Source organism: Hydractinia symbiolongicarpus, chromosome 1, assembly GCF_029227915.1.
Source record: "Hydractinia symbiolongicarpus strain clone_291-10 chromosome 1, HSymV2.1, whole genome shotgun sequence".
Classification (NCBI taxonomy): Eukaryota; Metazoa; Cnidaria; class Hydrozoa; order Anthoathecata; family Hydractiniidae; genus Hydractinia; species Hydractinia symbiolongicarpus.
This window is the reverse complement of record NC_079875.1, coordinates 6624200-6645822: the sequence shown is the minus strand read 5'-3', so window position 1 is coordinate 6645822 and position 21623 is coordinate 6624200. Positions and strand designations below refer to the sequence as shown.

Sequence of the window (21623 nt, the reverse complement as noted above, 5' to 3'; positions counted from 1 at the left end):
TTTTAAAATCTCGGCCGCCGTATTATTCGTATTGCCGAGCACGGAAACTTTACAAGGCAAAATGGCATCGAATGACGTGGATGAACTATTTGAAGTGAGAAATTCCTTTTACATTGGGAATTTTCAACATTGTATCAATGAGGCACAGACTCTTAACGTATGTATTTTTATTTTATTTACCTTTTTAAGACGTAGCTAGCTACTTGTGTAACGCCTGGCTAACCCTTTGCGTGGAGAAAAATCTAAATCCAGGCGTCATATTGTCCAGTCAGCTACAATTCCTATATCTAAATGTCAAATTTTGACGGATTTCCTGGATATTCAAATGCGAATAACTTTTGAGGCGCTTATTCTCGGGAGTTGAGTGACTCCTCATTTTTTTTCTCTCATTGAGCTCTTTCCAGTCAGCCATGTTTCATCAACATAATGAAAAGTTAAATTTTGGGTGTGGAAATGCTATCCACAGCTATAAGATGTAAATACAAATATGGAAACAGTTTCCGTATATGAAAACTCTTTAATTAATATAAAAAGGGTTACGGAGCAGGTGACAGGATCCTCTAGGTTCACAGGGGAAAACTCTTTCCAGACGGTATGGATGACTTGTATCTTGATAAATTTTTTGTTTTAATTTTTTTTGGCAGGCAAAAATTAGAAGATCTAATTGATTAAAAAACGTTAGAGCTAAGGCCGTCATCAAAAATATGTTGTGTTCTCATTCTCCGACCGACTCACTTTTGGTAATAAAAACCAGAGTCGGTAAGTCGAAAAAAGACCAGGAAAAAATTTCGCTAGATATTTTTCAAAAAGAAAATTTTTTCACCAGAAATAATTTACACAAAATTGACAGAGATAGATAGATAGATGTGCATATTTTACATGGCTAGCCTCACAAATATCGAGGGATATACCCTGTCTATTATTTCCAGGAGGGGCCATGGCTTAGATGGAGAGTCCTAGAGTATTTAATGCTCATTTTGAGCGACGCAGACCCAATTAGGGCTCGCGCTCTACTAGACAACTCCCGGCAACATCCAACGGCCCACACAGTGTGCCATCTTCCCAATTTCCCTCACATGGCTTGGGTTAACCCGGGGCTATGGTAACATTCACTCGCCCATGTTGAATCGCCGTCAAGAGGAATCGAGCCCCGGTCTCCCGCACAGAGTACGAGAGCTATAACCACTAATCTACAGCGACAAAAACCTGTGACAATTAATTTCGGTAAAAAGTAGTTCCTGGACACTCCTGTGGCTACTGACAGTTTACAGCGCGGTGAAAAATAGTCTACAAACAAGTGGCGCTATACTGTCTTGGCCCTGGAAACGAATTTGCTTGCTCCGATCTAAAAATTCCAGGGGAAAAAACGCCCGACCGCCCTACCGACCCATTTTTGCTGGGTCTTCAAGACGCAAACACAACATATTTTTGATGGTGGCCTAAATAGACTTTTTTTAATGTTAATATTTTTCGTGGTAAGCCCTTTTGGAAGTTGACAGTGTCTAGTTTACTAAGCTTTTTTAATGATATCAAAATTCAGTTCTCTTATACAATTGTTTCAAAGCAAACCCAAACCAATGTGATCATATCTTACCATCAACATATCTTACCCTTAATATAATTTGTTTTTTTGAGTACTCCAATATTAACAAAAGCAAAAAACAAATCAAAATGTATATATAACCAAAATGTATCCAACTTTGTACTGACACACAACTTGGGTTTGACATCAGTATCATTGGTATTGCTGAGACTAAACTTTCCAGTCATAATAACTCTGAAAACCTCTCCTTAAGTGATTATTCCATTGAACATACTGTTTCTGATTCTGATAAAGAAGGTGCACTAAAGGAGGTGTATATTTCATCCTCACTTAATTATACTTGTCGTAACAAACTAAATCAACTTGTATTCAAAAGCAAAGAACTTGAATCTGTTTTTGTAGAGATATCTCAAAACAAGGAGAGGAATATAGTTGGATGCATCTACAGACATCCTGGCATGTCAGTGGATGATTTTAATACACTATATTTGTCCCCTTTTTTAGAAACTGTATCCAAAGAAAGGAAATTGTTGATTCTTTTAGGGGATTTTAACATCAACCTATTAAATTGTAACCTTGATAAATCTGTTGAAAATTCCTGAGATACAACATCCTCTCCTTGCTTCCCCATGTAACTCTTCCTAGTAGAATAGCTAATTCCTCTAGCACCCTTATAGATATAACCTATTCTATAATACATTTAACTTTGACACCATGTCTGGTAATATTTGTACTGCAATCTCTGACCACTTGACTCAGTTTTTAAGAAAGCTGTAATCTTTCCACCTGAGAACCTTGTAAATATTCATAAGGTATGGAAAGAAATCAATTCTATTATATCTACAAACAATCCAAGCCATCCTTTTCTAACTGTTTAAACCTTGACAATGTAACTGATCCTTCTGTAATATCCAATGCTTTTAATGATTATTTTTCTTCTATTGTTGATACTATTCAATCCAAGATTCCTTTTTTTTCAAAACACTTTTTCCCAGTTCCTTCATAACAGAAATCCTGCATCTATTTTTCTTTCTCCAACGGACACTGATGAATTAACCTCCTGCATTCCATCATTAAACAGCAAAAAAGCATCAGGTCCCTTCAGTATTCCTAGTTCAGTGCTATCTCTTCTGAAATCTGAATTTGCCAAACCTCTATCACTCTTGATCAATCTCTATTTCTCTTCAGGTGTATTTCCATCCAAAATATTCCTGTTTTTAAAAAAGTGTCCAAATTTGATTGTACAAATTATAGACCAATCTCTCTGAAATTTTTGAAAAACTGATCTGCAATTGTGTATACCATTTTTATCACAGCACCGAATTTTGTACTTTCAACAATTTGGATTCAGACAAAAACACTCCACTACACAAGCTCTTCAAAATATATGCCAAAAAATAATGGATGCCCTTGATAATGGTCAGTTTGCTTGTGGTGTGTTTGTTGATCTCCATAACACTGTTGATCACGAAATTCTCCTGAAAAAACTTTTTCATTATGGTATCTGAGGAACTCCTCTTAATCTCTTTTGTTCTTATTTATCTGGCAGACAACAATCTGTATCAATTAATTATGATATACTCAACAGAAAATGTGTAACATAAGTTTGCTATATTTTATCTCAAGTCATAGTAATAAGATTGATAATAAGTCATATCAATATGTTTGGGATAAGGAACTAACTCTATAAACTGTGATAAATTTATTTTAAATTATAGTTTTAGTATTTGTTTAATTTTTAGCCAACATCATCTGACCTTCGTATAGAAAGAGATGTGTTTCTTTACAGAGCATATGTTGCACAGGTATGAAATTTGTGTCACTTGTTTTGCAGAAATAGATTTTTCTAAAAGTTATTGAAATCATTGGTTGTTTTTTTCTGTGCAAAAATTTCTACTGCTTCTAAATTTTTTTTTAATTATTGAAATTATTGGTTGTTTTTTTTTCTGTGTAAAAATTTTAGTTGATTTTTTTATCATATAGCCTTTTGTTTAGACCTTCTTGCAGTAGAATGTGGAAAAGTGTTAGGATTTCGAAATTAAATATTTTAGGAAAAATCGAAAATACCAAATGATGCTGATGCTTCTTAGTTTTAAAGATTTTTTTCTTGGGATATTTAGATTTTGAGATTCCAAGAATAAATTTTGTCAATATTGATGTGGGTCAAGGTTTAGCATGTTGTTTATTCTTCACTGACATTAATTGGCATATTGTAGTGTAGTGTGTTTAAATTCTGGGAACCACGGATTGAATCCTGCTAGCTGCCAGCCAGTTTGTTTCCGATGCACAACGTAGCTGTTCTTTAGATTGAACATTAATGTTATTTATTATTTTCCATTTTTATTTTGGTCCCTAAAGAAATGTCTCAATATACTATAATAATTTAAAGACACTGTAGACAAGTGTATTTCTTAATGAAGCCTTAATAGTGATTTCCCACTGATGTCCTGCAGGACCCATTTGACAACAGAAATGCGTATATATTTGTAAATAATGTGCTTATTTTTAATCCTGTGGAAATTTTCGTCAATAATAATAACAGTAATATTAATAATAATATAGGAGCTTTTTAGACCATGTTCTTACAATTTTAGGGTAAATATGGTTTAGTGCTGGATGAGATTCGTGGGTCATCGCCACAAGAATTACAAGCTGTGCGTATTCTTGCTGACTACTTGCAAAATTCTGCGAAAAGGTGCAATTTATCATTGAGACTTTTTTTGATAAACTAAGAATGCTTATTTATATATACAGTAAACTTTCTAGTTTCTTCTCAAATTTTATGATTAATTCAGCATCAATAATTTCGATGAAGTTCATAAACTTTTTTTTGTTTTAGGGAAAGTATATTAAAACAGATTGAAACTAAATTGAATGGCAGTGATTTCAGTGAATACTTCTTGTTAATGGCTTCAATTATATATTTCCATGAGCAGGTAAATATTATATTTAATTCAAAATTCCATTGACATTGACTTGACTAATGGAAACAACCAAAGTGTACAAAATTAAACACTATGAATTGTCATTAACATCTGTCACAGTTTTTGTTCCCATTTGATTTTCCGTATTGTTATTCAATATGTGAAACACACCATCACTCCTATGCAAACCTGCAAGGTGTAGCATATTCTCCTAAAGTTAAAATTTTAGCGCCATCTCAAGTATTGTAGTACTTTCAAAACTATCAAGGGGTTTTTTAAAAATATGAATGTCCAATCTTTAAAAAATCTTTTTTTTATTGGAATAGCAAAAATACTCTAGCTCTAGTAAATACATAATTCCTAGATTTTTTAAGAAATAAAACACTAAAATTATCTTTGCTAGAAAACCAGCCATCTCTTGAAAAATTCAGTTTATTTTAGAGCATTTAAGAAATTCTGTTTTTGAGCAGAATTTCAAGAAATACATGCAAGTATGTATTACTATGCATTGTTTCAAATTTTAGGATACTGATTCTGCGTTACGATGTCTTTTTCAATCCTCTGCACTTGAATGGTATGCAGTCCTTGTTATTTCATTTTATGATTAATACACCCCATTTTTGATGTTTTCTTTTGTGCATTTTATTTTCTTGTGTTTTTTGTTCCAGTGCTGCACTTTCTGTACAAATATACATCAGTATGGACCGTCTAGATTTGGCTAAGTAAGTTTTATGTTTTACTGATTTTATTTGAATTTTTAATGCCCCTAGTCATCACGATAGTTTATTAGTATAAAAATTCATTGTGGTAATTTTCACTCTGATATATACTCACAGTCAGCACAGTCCTAAATCATTTACACTACAATTATTAAAGTATGTGCTTGAATATAAATAGCAAAGATAATTCAGGGCTATACTTACTGTGAGCCATCTTGTGGGATAAGCAAGCAGGTTGGAACGACATGACTGTTTTATTTATAAAACATTTTCTTTTTAGAACTGAAATCTCTAGAATGCAGGTAATTTGTGTTTTATTTACTGATATGCTTCACTAAAATTTATATACTCTTGATTAAAATTTGAGGTTCTAATTTTATTTCCTGGTTTTAGTCCATGGATGAGGATGCTACATTGACACAGTTAGCAATGGCATGGTTTAATTTAGCAGTTGTAAGTACTGCCAGTTTATTGTGTAAGAAAAAGTAAAATTCGGCATTTTTTTGCTCTTCACATTATTTATGTTTCTTGACTAATTTCTAATTAACTCTGTTATAACCATGCAACTTGTCACACTTCTGGTAACTGGAGTGCAAATAATGTTTTTTTTAATGGAATTATTTTTTCACTACTATAACTAGTTGTAGTTCAACTTTTTTTATCATCAATGAATTAAAAGGTTCGCCAAATTTAAGAAACGTTAAACATGTGTCGCATTTGCTATTTTGGCTTATTTATTAGATATTATTAGATATTATTTATCTCATAGGGGACAAATTGCTCATGAAGTGGAATCAGCTGTATAGCTTGATTAAGACATTGTATAGAATGTCATCCACATTCTATTGTTATTTTGCCTAAATATTACAGGGTGGTGAAAAATGCCAAGATGCTTACTACATCTTTCAAGAACTAGCAGATAAATACACTCCTACAGTGTTGCTACTTAATGGACAGGCTGCTTGCTATATGAGAATGGGGAAATTCGAAGATGCTGAAAGTCCTTTACAAGAGGCTTTAGAAAGGGTATGTTTACACCACACAAATTTGACTTATTATGATCTTACACATCAACTTTTAACTTCTTCTATTGGTAAAATTTTCTTTTTCTTTATTTTTGGCTTTAAGAATTTTGTTTATTTTTTAGTCAATATATACAAGCGTTTTAATAAATGAGTTTAAGTTATTTTTAATGTTTCGTACCTTTTTAATTGTTTTTTTCTTGATTTTTTAGGATAGCAACAATCCTGACACATTAATAAATATGTCTGTTCTTGCACAACATCTTGGTAAAGCCCCTGAGGTAGGCTGATTTGAATTTTGTTTGTCTTTTAAATATTTTATTGTACGTGTCCGCATGTGATAAAAGCTGTAGCGCGTAGCTCCGTGTTACGAACACACCGATGGTCATGTGCTATCTTTTTTATTATAGTAGGTTCTAGTGGCTGTTTTTTCGTTGCTGTTTATGATTCCCGACAGTTTGTCTACATTTCATTTCAGCCTCTGTTCTTATTTTGCTTTTACTGATATAAACTTTAAATAAAAGTGTTTGTGTTCTGGTGATAGGACTGCTAACTGTATTATTGACCACATTTTGTCCCAATAAAACTGCTTTTTAACAAGAAGTTGGGACATTAACAAAGAATCACTATCATCAAGAATTGACGTCTTAATTTAGATCTTTTTAACAACTAATAAAATTTTTCATCAAATATTCCTTGAAAACCAAAACTGATTTGTTATGTGGAAATAAATGCGTTAGCAGCGAAAGGTTTTGACACATGCGCAATGGTAGGGCAAACCATACATTTTTTAATACATGCTATCTCCTTATTTGGATGTAGGTCAGTAACCGTTTTATATCTCAAATTAAAGCTGGACACGCTCAGCATCAGTTTAGCAAAGAATACAATGCAAAGGTAAAAAATTATACTAAAAAATTATAAAAATCCCCCTTTCTTTAATTACGATTCAATGAACTTTGTTCTGAATTCTTTCCTTTACTTTTAAGCTGTTTTATGTTAATCAGTTATGATGGATTCCTAAGACAGTTTCCTTTTATTAAGTGGTTAAGCAGTTGTTATATGTTAACATTGGAGGCTGTACAATATAGAACTTCCTTTTTGGAATTTGTCCATGTGGAACCCCTACCTGTAGAACCGTGCCTATATAAAATAAAGAGCTTATTGCGTAAGGATAGTCATGAATAAGGGAAGGTACATTACATGTGTGTTTTTTTTTATAGAATAGCTTGCCAGTTATAAATGTATCAATCTATAAGCGCTTAATGATGGGAAAATTTTTATGAATGACAGTGGGTCATTTTACGGGAATCATGTTTTTTATTTTAAAATTTAATGTTTTTTTCTCATTAATTTGGTTTATTTTAGGAGGAGGATTTCAATCGAATTGTTTCTAATTATGCAGCAAGTATCAAGGCTCATTAGAAAGTTATTTTTATCTTTTGTATAAACAATTTTATTTATGGAATATTTCTGGGGATTAACGAGGTAGTGTCTCGTGCTCTCTCAATTCATTCATACATACCTCTCAGTAGGTTAATTGTTTGGGTTCATCCACTCGTAAACACACTGCTTTAGATCTGTGGACAAGGCAATACCGATGATCTTCTTCTTCCATTGAATGTACATTGACTTTTTCCAATTTACAGGGGTAAAAAATCAACAATCCATTCTTTATTCAACATAAAATTGATTTGTTTCGTGTTTTTATGTAACAAAGGGATTTCAGATGATTCAATGTTATTAAGAGTGTAGGATATTGAATTAGTACATGTAAAGCCAAAAGATTGTAAAGAATAAAGTTTATAAAATACATATTTAGACTTTTATTCTGCTTATGACTAATTTGTATTCTGTACAATTTTTTTATTAATAATACTACACTACCGGTTTAGTTTTTGCCAGGTTAAAGTTAAAATGATTCTTTGCAATGTTCTTAAAATTTGGTTTTCAAAATTTGAGATTCTTTATATTCTTTACAAAAGACGAGAAATATTGAGTGAACTGTTTTATTTAAAGATATGCCTAGTATGTTCGTAAATTATTCTGAGTTGTGTAACAGTTAACTGATAAGATTACTAATAAGGTTACTTCTGAAAGTGTATTTACAATATATGCCCTTTTCTGTTTTTTCAAGAGGTTGATGTATAACCTCTTTGCTTCATTATACAAAAACAGTATGCAAAATTTATGTTAGTACCTTCTTATGTTTTATGTTGCTTCCAAAGTGTAAATATGTAGTCAGTGAAAATAGAGATTCCTTCCAATCGAACATCATGGAATTATATTATTGGCCAGCAGAACTAAAATGGGGATTACCATCATTTGATGTGACATCTCTACATGCAATGGTAAGTATTCATATACCTTTTGTCCAAACCTTTAACCTGTGACATTTGAATGTATTCTTTTATAGCAAAAATTTTTTTGGGAATACATGGCGTATTTTTTAACAACGTAGTGTCTTTTCCACAGTAAAATCAAATTGTTTGCAGTGTTGATATATTTTTTGCCAGTAACGTCAGTGTTGTTATTGTTCTTCGTTATTAACGTCAGTGTAGTAATATATCTACGTCAATAACGTCAGTGTTGTTACATTTCTTCGTCAGCAACGTCAATGTCGTTATATTTCTTTGTCAGTAAGGTCAGTGTTGTCATATTTTTCATCAGTTAAGTCAGTGTTGTTATATTTCTTCGTCAGTAGCGTCAGTGTTGTCACATTTCTTCGTCAGTAACGTCAATGTCGTTATATTTCTTTGTCAGGAATGTCAGTGTTGTTATATTTCTCCGTCAGTAACGTCAAATTATATTGCACCATAATCGCCTTTCTAATGTTCGACCACAACATTGTATTTTCCATAAATTTTATTTTTAGTCACTCGCATATGAGTATTCTATATTTAATATTAAAAATATTGAGAAAAAAAACATCGAAGTGTTGCAAATATTTTAATATTTATTTCGCAATTTTTCTTTCTCTTATCCTTCATGATTTCTCTTACACACCTAGACATTCATAAAGTTTACGAAAGCAGAAGTTGATTTTAAACCCATCAAACGATCATGGTTGAAGAAAAAAGGTTTGCTTCTTATCTTATTTTTATCTTAAAGGAGAGGTTCTTTGTGTACTTAGTATGTGAAATAAAGAAATGCGAGTTAACAGTCTTGACTTCTTGGAGGGTGCTAAGCAATAGAAAACGTAAAATATTGGAGGCATTTTTTATAAGAAAGTTCACACCTACGATCAATGATCAATTAGATATTAAGTTTATACGCTTATTTAGAAATGGTGTAACATGAGGTCCCTTAAGCTGTTCTCAAAACCCTTTTAACTGTACGAATGTAAATTTGATTTTAGTTCTTTATGTAGTTTTTGGCATGACTTTCTGTTTATTTCGTATTAAATTGTAGGCCTAAGATCTTGTCTCATGTTATGAAACATAAACTAAAGTCTCTTCATAATGGACATTATAATGTAATATGGACTATTTGAATAAAATGTTTAATTATTCCAGGCTCGTTTAAAAGTTTGGTGTTGTTTATAAAAAACCTTTTATTTCTCTGTTTAGGTAGCATATTACCCTGCCTGTATACACAGAGTGGAGACGCTTACGAAGATACTGAACAGATAATACAATATTTAAAATTGAAAGTAAGTTTCGTTCGTCACATCCTCTCCAATAATCATTTGGTTTAATAATTGCATCCTTCAGAGTGTGACCACCCACCCAACTGTAATATCCAAGTGCATGACCTTGAAAAACTTATTCTCCGTAGAGAAAAAACTTTTTTCTTGTACAAACCTAGACGTCTAGGGTCTAGACGTCAAACCGAGCCAAAATTTAACTAAATTTCTTCCATATCGTGGCTAAGTAAGTTGGAAAGGCAAGATCTTTTTTATTGTAAGATCAGGGAAAGTTGTGAATAATTACTCTTTCCCCTTCTTTATATTGGCAGTTACACATTACAAAATTTTGGACCATTGATTAGCAATCATGTCATTATAAACCCTGCTAGTCATGGAAAAAAGTACCCTTCCAACGTGAAAGAGTAAGGGAAAGCAAGGGTATTTGTTTTTGAGTAAGCGCTATGAACCCTTAGTGACATAGCAAAAGTTTTTTCAGTTAAACTGTGATTGTGACAAAAGCCAAAACAGAAGCAACATTTATCACTGTGTAAACATGACTATGGGGAACTTCAGAGAATATTATTTTGTATTTGTTGAGGTTCACTACTGATAAATACGATTCAGTGGATTTGTTACTGCTAACTCGATTCAATGGGTTTGCTGAGTTCACTACTGATGAACATGATCCAGTGGATTTCTTACTGATAAACACGATTCAGTGGAGCACTCGAAAAAAGCTATCTTGAGCTGGGGTTTTGGAAATGTGTCGGTTCAAGATATGGAATGTAGACATATAAAGTGGTTTTCACTTTCATCTAATTATTTTTAGTACCACGATCCAGACACTTGGTTGAACGCGGATGACAAGCTTAACATCTTGCCGTTTTCTGCACTTATACAAGATAAACTGCTACCTGCGGTCGTAAGTCTAGTTGAAATTTGTAAACACTAAACACAACTTTGTTCTTAGTTTTAAAGTTTATCAAAAAATAGTTAGAAATACACTAGGCTTTGTGATGAGTTATCATTCTATTCTTGAACAATTTTGTTACAAGTTAGGCTCACCGGAAGTTTAGGGTTCATGTTGCGTGGTTAGGAGAAAGTGTTTTCGACTAAAATAGTCATCTATATTGTCAATTTTTTTAAGGACTGGTGCAGCATCGAACATATTTTTTTCCACTATTTGGAATGACTATGTTTCGTATTAACGTCCCTCTAAAGGTAGCGTCTATTAAAGGGAGGGAGCTAGATTATTACGTTAACCAGGAACGCATTGTCGAAAGTAACGAAAGTCAAAAATGATAACGAACGAACGCTGTATTTTTCTTTCGTATTTCACAGAATCTTTTGTAAACTTGAAGCAGTTACTTTTTGTTGTTGTTTGCTTTACCTCGATGATGGACTACTAGTACTTTTGCCTCCACGCTAATATGTTTCTCTGTCATTTTCAGGTAGCCTTGTTTTGGTTGGATAGCAGTAATTATACAGAGTTAACACGCGGAATGTATGCTTCGAAATGTCAGTATCCATTGAACTTCTCTGTACCACAACGTATGCATGGTTTTAATGAGCACAACTTAAAAGTTTTAAAAGGTGCAAGTAACGAAGAGATTTCAACACTTCTGGAGAATGTAAGTTGAGATTTATTTTAACTAAAAAGTTGTGATAAACACGTTACATTAAACCCCAGTGCTTGCTTTGCCAAACTGGTTTTGAGGAAAAGCATATCGGCTAGTAGTTAATAGGAGAGAAGGGTGAGCACATAAATCCAGTGAGTGGAAGATATACAAAGAATGGATGTGTGTATTTGTAAAATCAAAAAAATGTATTTTCTTCCACCTTGTTTTAAAAAAGACAAAGGCGTCTAATTAAATACAAGTAAATGCTAAAATATATAATTTGACTTTTATGTATAATTTTGTTCAGCTACATAACGATGCTCAGACATCACTCAATATGTTTTCTGAATTTCTTGGAGAAAAAGACTTTCTTTTTGGAGAAAAGTAAGTATAAACGGTCTTGAATCCCCTCCTATGGATTCCTCAAAATGCTGGATTGGAAATTTAAATCGAATGTGATCAGTTACTAATAAGTTAAGTAGTGCTAGTGCGCACAAAAACGCGTAAAAATATTTTTGGGATACATTTTTTAGGTGTTCTGATTTACGAAAAAAAAAATAATTAATTTTCAAAGGTCATAAAGCTCAAAAAAAATATTTGCAAAAAATTAATTTTCAAAGGTCATAAAGCTCAAAAAAAATTCGTTTTTTAAAAAATTCTGGGATAAAAATATGTTTATTTCTCGCACTGTTTATTTTGGACTAATTTCTCGTTCGCCTTAGACCATCTTCACTCGATGCATTGCTGTTCTCCAGTATCGCTCCATTATATAAAATCCCGCTTCCAAGCGCGAAATTGCAGAACCATTTAAAAGCATGTCCGAACTTGTGCCAATACATAAATCGAATTTTGCAAACATTTTATAAAGAAGAACTGAGAAGTCAAGGTATAATTTTGTTTTGTAGATCGGTCGTATCTTTCCACAAAATAATCGAAATAATTTTAACCTTTTACGTCTAATTTTTAGTTTCACCAGACGCCAAAACAGACGATGATGAGTACAAATATGATTGGGTGTTTCCTGTATGTGTTGCTGCGGTTGCCATGGTTTCATATGCGGCAAATGCCGGATTATTACAAGTGACAAGAGTTTAAGAAAGTCGAAGAAATGACAGAAAAAATATTCTTTCTATAATTTGTATAAAGTTCATAAAATCTTGTCGTGGCCACATTTCAGTACAAAGACATTATCGAGGTTAAAACAAAGAGAAAACTATCATTATTCACATCAATCTTTTAAAAAGTTGGGAAAAAATGTTCCACGCCCTTTTCACGTGTTCGCTTAAGTTATTTTTCATATTGGTTTGCGCGAAAGAAGTCTGGTATTGGTCGATGACCTTGTGTGTCCAATGATTACTCTATGACATCTGAATGCAAACGACCAAACATATTTTAGTAAAAGATATCTATTAAATCCAGAAGCTGTAACTTTAAGGATATTTTATGGTCGATATGCCACTCCTGCACACCTAAGCTCCTTGTTTCCTTGCATAGCATGATGCGTTTAAGGGCGAACAACGTTTGCAAGGGTCGCATATGGGGCATCGCTTTGTTTACCATGCTCACAGATTTGACCACCTCCGCATTTTATTATAGTCGCATATACTAGCACCTCTGCTAGCTTGCACGTTATTTAGACGCCTTGTCCAAGCACTTGATTTGGTTCTGAAATTGTCTAAAGATAAAAGTGTACATTGCCTCTCCATGTTTCTTATGTATACCTACAAAGTAGACACAAAACTCTCCGGGCACTTGACATCTTATTTCAGCCATTTTTAACCAAGGATAAGCGCAGCCCTTGTTGTGATTAACGCAGCCTCGTATGCATATTAGCAGTGCATTGATGTGATTTCCATATTACAAACTAGTAAAAACATGAATGAGTGTTCAACAATATTTTTTCAGATTAGTACATGGCAAAAATGTATGCAGCAAAGATGTGTAAGAACTTAACAGACCTAGGTATTGTCAATTTAATGTTGGTAATTTATTAGGAAGATTTCTATTGATCAATAAGCATAAATTTTTTGTCGTCTATGTTTAGTTTAGTTAGGCTTTTTGATAGTACCAGACAAAACTCCTGTGGTCTAGCGTAAGACTCCTATGACACATGTTGTAAGATTCCAGGTTCAAATCCTGGCAGGAGTTATTAACAATTTTTGTACCTTAGTTTGCTGACATGCGTTCAAACCGTGATAAAAGATCAGTATAATGGAAGAGATAAACCAATGTATGTGTATAATACCTTTTGTAGGCTCGTGTTAGATAATTATCAACTCATTGCCGGAAAACGCATATAAACCCAACCGGAAAATTGGTGCAAATGATTGGTTTTGAAGGGGAGAAGGAAATAGTATTCTTATTTTGTATTTTTCTCCGGTTCATACGGTACTGTTTCTAGTTTTCACAAATATCTACGGGTAACGTTGTTACAAAACGCGTCATCTTTTTTAAAAGCGGCAGGTCTTACAAAGTAAGTCATTTATTACAAAACGCGGCACAACAACAGTGTTGAAAAATCCTCAAGTTGGTATTTAAGATTTTTTTATATTAGACAAAGCTTAAATTTTGATCATTCACGGAAATTTATTCTGCGAAAATTTTCGCGGTATCTTCAAGAGAGCGAGTGTTCAACAAATTTATTTTTAGATTAGCACATGGCAAAAATATTTTGCAAGTTTTGCAAGAACTTAGCAGTGCCAAGTGCTGTCAATTCAATGTTGGTAATTTATTTAACTAATTTCTGTTAACAACATATTTATAGTATTGCTACGCTATTTTAGCATGGCAGGAACCGAAACTCCTGTGGTCTAGCGTATGATTTTTATGACACAATGTTGTAAGGAATCCAGGTTCATATCATGGCAGGAGTTAACACATCTTGTACCTTCGTTTGTTAACGTGCGGTTTTCATCGTAAGTAATCTCGTGAAGAGCAGTTTTTAAAAACAGGCTTACGCGCCATCTTTGTGAGGATTTACCTTTTTTTGTCCAGCCAAATGCAAACTTAAGCCTATTTTCTACTCAGTGATTTATAGAACGCAGTGATTTATAGAACGACTTGCAGTAATAGCGCAAAACAAAATTGAGGTATCCTGTTTCTTGAAAATATTAAATAGCTACTTTAAATCTGCTTATTTTGGAGTGTATTTTACGATTTCCTTATAAAAAACCAAACTGGATTTAAAAAATTCTTAAGCAACTTCAGTTCTGTACAAACAATAAGAGCAAGAAACAAAAAATTTATTTGTTACAAATATTGAAAAAGACACGCTTTCAAAGCAAAAAAAAGATAACTGCAAGAAGAGACAACATAAGAAAAATTTTTTGTTCGACACTTCTCAGTTTATTTTCAAAAACGTTTACCAAGAATATGACTTTTTTTGTCTTTTTATATCATAATATATACCAAATATACGATAGTAGCTTAATAACCCAACTCCTGGAATCTCTACAAGAACGATGTGACATATTTCTTGCAATTACATTCAACTTTTTAATTAGCGAATTATTAATAACTAGTCGTAGCCCGTGGAAAAATTCCGGATTTGCCCGCCCTTTTTATACGGCATCGCGTGTGTCTCGCTACTTACGCAGCTAACCTACTATTTTGAGTGACAGACAGACAGACTACTATATCAGCTGAAAGTAGTGAATTTTTTGGTGCTGAAAACATTGGTCATTCTCAAGATTTCTCTGGTTTAGAAATTTTTAAAAAACTTATAGTCAGGTGACAAAATCACAAATGATCAAGCATCAACAAAACTCTCGTCAGCACTGAGTGACAACATATTAAGTATGGAGCAACAGTTAAGGCGGGTGAATAAGTATAAGCTGACGGAGGAGAACTTGAATATCAGCTGACGGAGGAGAACTTCCAAACAAACGCAACTTCACCTCACATATAAATTAATGTCATGACTACTACGTGTAGTGTTAGCGAAAAAGCAGCTAAATGCAGATACACATTTAACGTCTCTGCATACCAACAGCATGATGGAATGATGGAATGGGATGGATAATTTTTCACTTTCAGTCCCTGGTATCAGTGGATTCTGTCTGTTGTATCCCATTCCAGGTTACGTGTTGTAGTGACTTTTTACCGGCAACCGAAAACAACTACACGCATAAACATGTTCGACTTCGTTCAACCGTTAGAACAGCCGACATCTAAAAAACTTTTCAGTATTTCAAAACTTGACGACTTTTTTTGTTTTCACTTTCTGTTTGACGTCTTCTTCAGATGAATCTTCGTCTGATATGTCGACAGCGTCAGCACTCTGATTTTCTTGTCGCATCTTGTATTTCCTTTTCTTGCCACCAGCATCTGCAGCAAAAAGAATAAACATATTATAAACAACTTATTTCAACACCTTAGTTATAAGTTAAGTGAAAAGATGTAAGCATATAGCCGACATTAAAAGTGTTGCCGTACGGCAGGTGACAAGTGTCGTACGGCAAACTAGAAAGTCGGTATTAATTAACATGAAAATACCTACGATAACTTTTAATTGATAAACAAATTTAAAATAGATTCCAAATATTTTTTCCAAAGTGAGAAGTACACACCTTTTTGATTAATTTGTCGTTCAGGGCAATCTTTTCTGTAATGTTCGACTGAACCACAAAATTTGCACCCTCCACCTGTAACAAAATATTCTGTTAATTATTTAAAACAAAATAGGAGTCAAATAAATTTTATAGCGTCACTAACTGGAGTCGTCATCTTCGCGTTTAAGGAAGAAAAGTTGTGTATTATTAGAATTATAATAATATTTATTTATATAAAATATTTTAATTAGTATTGGATTTATCAGTAATAATTCTCATATTACGGTAGAACAAAACAATCCAACTGGAATTGCTCCATGGACGTCAAATACTTTAAAAGAGAATACTTTCGCGAGCTAAAAAAAAAAAACGCGAAATCAAGGGAAATAACTTGCGAATTTTAAAATTCATTTGAGAGTAATAACTTTCGCAAATGATCATTTTAATGTTTCTGCGAGAATCAATTTTCGGGATAGGCATAGAAGTTGATTATTATTCCATCAAGGAGGGATTAAAATAGCGTGTAAAGTTCAATAAAATACCAATAATGATAAAAAAAGTGAGTAATATAAAGGAAAAATATTTTCCCAAAAAATTCGGAAAAAATCATCTTCCTTGATTAAGCGTTTTCAAAACTTTTCGCTGGGTCTAACTGCACAATTTCATCTAAAAATCGCAAAATCGCGAAATTTTCTTTCGCCAGAACATCTTCCCTTAAAGTAAGATGAAAGAGTGCATATAAAAAAGAATGTTATACCTTCCGGGTACAAACCACGTGGGTTATCGGGACACTTGCTCGATAAATGGCCAGTTTCTTTGCAGATAAAACATTTTGCAAACGGATACTCGCCTGCAAGTAAAAGAGACAAGAATGAATTATTTACAAGAATAGAAAACAGGAAAGCTAGAAGTAAGTATGTCAACTAATAACAACTTCAACTATATATATACAAGTTTAAAAAAATAAACTTTGTATTAACTGGATGTACGCTTCCACTCATTTCGCACAATGTACCTTTCTTTATAAGCATAGTATAAATTTTCTCATCCTCTGTATGCTACGGAAAACCCCATTTCAAATGATGTTCTCACATACATCGTTACACGCCTTAACAACTTTCAAAAATGATCAAATACATTCTAGGCACAAAAAAATTTCGAACCATTCAAAGAATTCCAGTACTATTCTCGCCCTATATTTTTTTCTTCTCTACAAACACACTTGTGTATTATACAGAACATTTCAATGCAAATAACAATACCTTTCTCCACTTTGGCTGTACATTCATGCACAGTATGTTCACTGGATCCACATTTAAAACATACACCCACTGCTTCTTCTTGCTCGATTCTTTTCGGACAATCAGAGATCTGGTGCCCAGGTTGTCGACAGTGGAAACATGGCTAAGATGGATATTATTTTAACTGTAAGGGTACTGATACTGTGAAGAAAATTTAATACAGTTTAACTTATATAAAGTTGAATAAGTAAGACTTGAGTAAATCAGATATTAACGAATTATTATTATTATAATTATTATTATTATTATTATTATTATTATTATTATTATAAACAATTTTTATACAGGATATAGATTTTCAATATATACAATATTGCTATTAACAAACGTCCTGTCTTTAAAAATCAAAATCAAAATATAGTAAGGTAAAAATATATATTATATAAGCAATAAAATTAAAACTAGTTAAAAAGTCTTAAAATTAGCTAAAACTGCCAGATTGTGTGTGAGATGATAGAATAAACAGCAAATGTCTGTTTATGAAACTAACAGGCTACAAATAAAATATCACAACTGAAGTAAAGTCTCCGCAGGAAAAATAAGCACGTTAAATCAAACGGAACACTTTGTACTATCAAATGGAGTATGGGACTATCGGATATAAATCAAATCAAAGGTTAAAAATCTTCACAACATTTTTCTAAACAAATTAAAATTTTCAATTTTACGAATATTTAATGGTAGCTCGTTGTATAGTGTAACACCCATTGAAAAGAAACCAGATTTTGCATATTTGAGTTTTGTGAATGGAATTTGTAATTTATAACCATCATTTCTTGTTCCCCTACCATGGGACTGTACTTTGAAGTAATCAATAAAGTTTGCACACGTTTTCCTTTCTAAACATTTTCGCACAAGTAGAATTGATTGCTTCTTCAATACGTTTTCAGCTAGATTATCAATGGATTTAATCTTATTTTTTGCGTTTGGCTTAAATTTATGTTATGCAAGGAAGAATCATTCCATTGTAAATCTTTCATTTTGACGAATCGTCGAGATAACTTTGAAGAGAAGACAACAAACGTAATTTGGATACTGAACGCTTGTAGATTTTATCAAAATTAGTAGAGAGTGAAAGTGAACTATCCAACGTAGTTCCCAAGTATTTGTATGTTTCAGTAGCCTGTATCTCAGTGTCATCAAACAACAAGGACATATTTTTACCACAGGATGATAGTTTTTTCGAGGTACCAAAAAAGCATACTTTCGGTTTTGCCTTTATTCAAGTTGATAACTAGCTGGTTGATTTGGAAATATGTTGAAATCAACTTCAAGTCCTCATTTAGCTGGTACTCGATTGATTCCTTGTTCTTTCCCTCGACATAAACCACAGTGTCATCAGCAAAGTTCAAAGAATGCGTGTTTTTTAAGCATTTCTCAAAGTCATTGAAATAAATCAAGAAAAGAAGTGGTCCCAAGATTGAGCCTTGGGGCACTCCACAGGTGATCTTCATACGTTCTGATTTACACTTCTCAACAATACAGTATTGCTCCCTATTGAAAAGGTAGTCAGCGAACCAATTTCGAGCAGAACCTTTGATTCCAACACTTTTCAACTTTTCCAGGAGAATTGAATGGTTTAAAGTGTCAAAAGCCTTTGATAAGTCAATATAAAGTGCACCTACCAAGTTGCCTTTGTCGACAGCTTTGCGAATATTGTCTGTCAGCAGGATGGTAGCTAGCTCAGTTGAACGTCTTTTCCGATAACCGAACTGATTTTCTGATAAGATGTTGTTATTCTCGAGGTAATCAGATAGTTGTTTATGGACAGCTTTCTCGAGGATTTTTGATAAGGAAGAAAGTACGGAAATCGGTCGATAATTGTTGTTGCTGTCAGTTGCACCTCCTTTGTAAATTGGGGTAATTTTCGCAATTTTCCACTCAGTTGGAACCAGTCCAGTGGAAATCGACATGTTGATGAGGTGAGTTAATAGACCCGATAGGGGTTGGGCAGCATCTTTCAGGATTCCTGGAGGTAGGTTGTCACAACCAGCAGCTTTTCTTCGTTTCAGTGATCTGAGTTCTTTTTTCACAAATATTCGACTAACGTAGCCGAAAGTAAACACTTTTTCTGACGTAACAAGTTTTGGTGGTACGAAATTTCTTAGCTTGAAAGCTTTGGATTTAATTGATTGTGCAATGTTTGTAAAAAACTTACACAATACGTTCGCAGTATTCAGGTTCTTTTCGTGATCGATGCTCGTAGTTGCAGAAGTTGGAGGATGTTCTTTTGTTGGAAATATTTCTTTGATGCATTTCCAAAACTTAGCCGGGTTTTTACAATTCTCGTGTAGAAGATCTTTGTGGTATTTCTGTTTTGCTTGTTTCACTTTGTTGTTACAAGAATTTTTAAGTCTTTTGTAAGTCGACCAGTCACATTCATTTTTCGATTTTCTCGCCTTGCGAAGCAACTTGTCTCTTGTGTTCATGAGCGCTTTCAACAAAATTTAGTATGACCTTATAATACAAATAACGGGCGCCAATTTGATATCGCGTGTTCAATTAAATAATTTTCCAGAAAAACAAGGAAAACACAGCTTTGACATAGTATAAGCTATAGGGCTTTTCTATGATTTTTTTAAAAACTCCAGGACGATTTCTAAATTTTGCTACAATTTAGGGAATCGGGGACCTGAGGCGTACGTACAAAACTGATGTAGAAGTAGAGTCTAAAACTCACCTTCATTTTCTTTCTTCTGTTTCTTCTTGCTTCCCTTCGTTTCGCAAGCCAGGGTGGTATGGCGTCGGAATGCTAAAAATAAACACAGGCTTGGATTAAAAAAACTTAGTGGTCAGGGTTATAGGGAAATGTTAACTTGATTTACATGATTGCATGATTGCACTTTTAAACAGAATGCATTTATAATTTTTTTTACATATCATTTTTTGTTACTTTTGGCGTTTATATTAATAAAGATATTTGATAAAGAAACAGAAAAAAATATTACTGCAAAAATTACGGAAATAAAATTTAATTAACGTTTCATTGAATTTTGACACTATCTTGTTGAGTTTTTTTGAATTGGGTTTGCAGAGTTTTGTAAAAAAATACGCATTTTTGTTAAAAAAAGTTCTGGTTCCTTAATCAAAAACAGAAATCAATTCGTGAAAATTTAAAAAAACGCCAACAGATCGAAAGCCTGATCACTATATTTTTTTAAACAAGAGCTAAAAGCCAAGGTAGGTATTATCTTAAAAATTTAAATAAAAAAGAAGGGCGTAAATAGTACTGGAGAGGGCAATTAAAAGCTGGCTTACTTTATGAGTGTCTCCATCACTGCCTTTGCTGATCGCTTTCTCTAAAAAAATATATATTAACATGAAAGAAGATAAAAAACAATAACAATAATTTAGGTATGTATATATAGATTTTTTTTATCATTTTTTAAAAAGAGTCAAATGGTGTGCTTTCGTGATGATTTACCCATGACGTGCCGTGGAACACACCTGAAATTATTGCTACGCAATACCAATTCACGTGACTAGTTGATATCAATGGTTTTTGGGATTCCTTTTGTTTTCTTTTTTCATCCCTTAATCCCTGTTCCAGCATTGTATTGCATAAACAAAAAATTCTTTCTTTTTTTCGACCAGTCTCAACACCATCTTTTGTGTAAATAAATAAAAAATGTTCTTTCATAGATTTAACACAGAGAAATTACAAAAATATTTCTCACAAACTTACTTTTAAAATTAGTCTTCACCCTCTTCAGTTCATCCCATGTTGACGCAGAATGTTCCGTGTTGGATTTACCTCGCGCCCATCTCGTCATGACTGTACGTCTTTTTGTCAGCTAGTTTTATATATATATATATGACTATAAGAAAATCACTAAAATGTCAAATGTTATATCGTGAAATATTTACAGGCGCATTCTTACCTTCATATGTACATGATTCCACATAACACACAAGCTGTATTGTGAAATTATAAATTACGAATTTCTGTATATAAGAATAACCAGCTGAATTATCGCATAACAATTTACCAATAGGAGACTCTAGAAAAGCTGACAGGAAATATAATCAGTCAACATAAATATCAGCCATAAATATCACGTGATTATTAGTTGATTTAACCGGTTGATAACCAGACTAATGGTAAGCTTTAAAACAAAAAAAGAAACAAGGTGATTGTTAAAAATAGGAATTCTAAAGTAAAGTACTTTTAGACATTTCGTAACTACCTCACTCATGTAACATCAGTTGTTGGGTCAGAAGAGCGTGTATAAATGATATGATACAAATCATTTTTTAAGTACGGCCCCAATATGGTTCAGTTAGTAACAGTAATCCACATATTAAGGTCATTTTTAA

General features: G+C 33.0%; 3 protein-coding genes across 3 annotated transcripts; 2 read left to right on the top strand and 1 right to left on the bottom strand.

Moving 5' to 3' along the window:
- The first annotated feature begins 1 nt into the window (after position 1).
- LOC130635021 (coatomer subunit epsilon-like) lies at positions 2-8023 on the top strand. Its single transcript, XM_057444666.1, has 12 exons — positions 2-157; positions 3286-3348; positions 4138-4238; positions 4383-4479; positions 4992-5041; positions 5136-5189; positions 5467-5488; positions 5580-5639; positions 6057-6212; positions 6421-6489; positions 7031-7105; positions 7577-8023. Exons 1-12 carry the CDS (start codon positions 62-64, stop codon positions 7631-7633), a joined length of 900 nt encoding a protein of 299 aa, XP_057300649.1. The 5' UTR covers positions 2-61; the 3' UTR covers positions 7634-8023.
- Positions 8024-8306: 283 nt separating this feature from the next.
- On the top strand, positions 8307-12921 carry LOC130635005 (metaxin-1-like). Its single transcript, XM_057444665.1, has 8 exons — positions 8307-8559; positions 9219-9288; positions 9778-9860; positions 10666-10758; positions 11288-11467; positions 11763-11839; positions 12178-12341; positions 12423-12921. The coding sequence occupies exons 1-8, from the start codon at positions 8422-8424 to the stop codon at positions 12548-12550; spliced, it is 933 nt and encodes a 310-aa protein (XP_057300648.1). The 5' UTR covers positions 8307-8421; the 3' UTR covers positions 12551-12921.
- A 1711-nt stretch (positions 12922-14632) lies between these two features.
- Positions 14633-21457, bottom strand: LOC130635053 (zinc finger CCHC domain-containing protein 9-like). The gene is made up of 8 exons (XM_057444668.1): positions 21188-21457; positions 20992-21100; positions 20565-20605; positions 19987-20058; positions 17268-17409; positions 16763-16855; positions 16024-16098; positions 14633-15781 (listed from the first exon to the last, which is right to left on the bottom strand). Exons 1-8 carry the CDS (start codon positions 21209-21211, stop codon positions 15645-15647), a joined length of 693 nt encoding a protein of 230 aa, XP_057300651.1. The 5' UTR covers positions 21212-21457; the 3' UTR covers positions 14633-15644.
- Between the last annotated feature and the right edge of the window lie 166 nt (positions 21458-21623).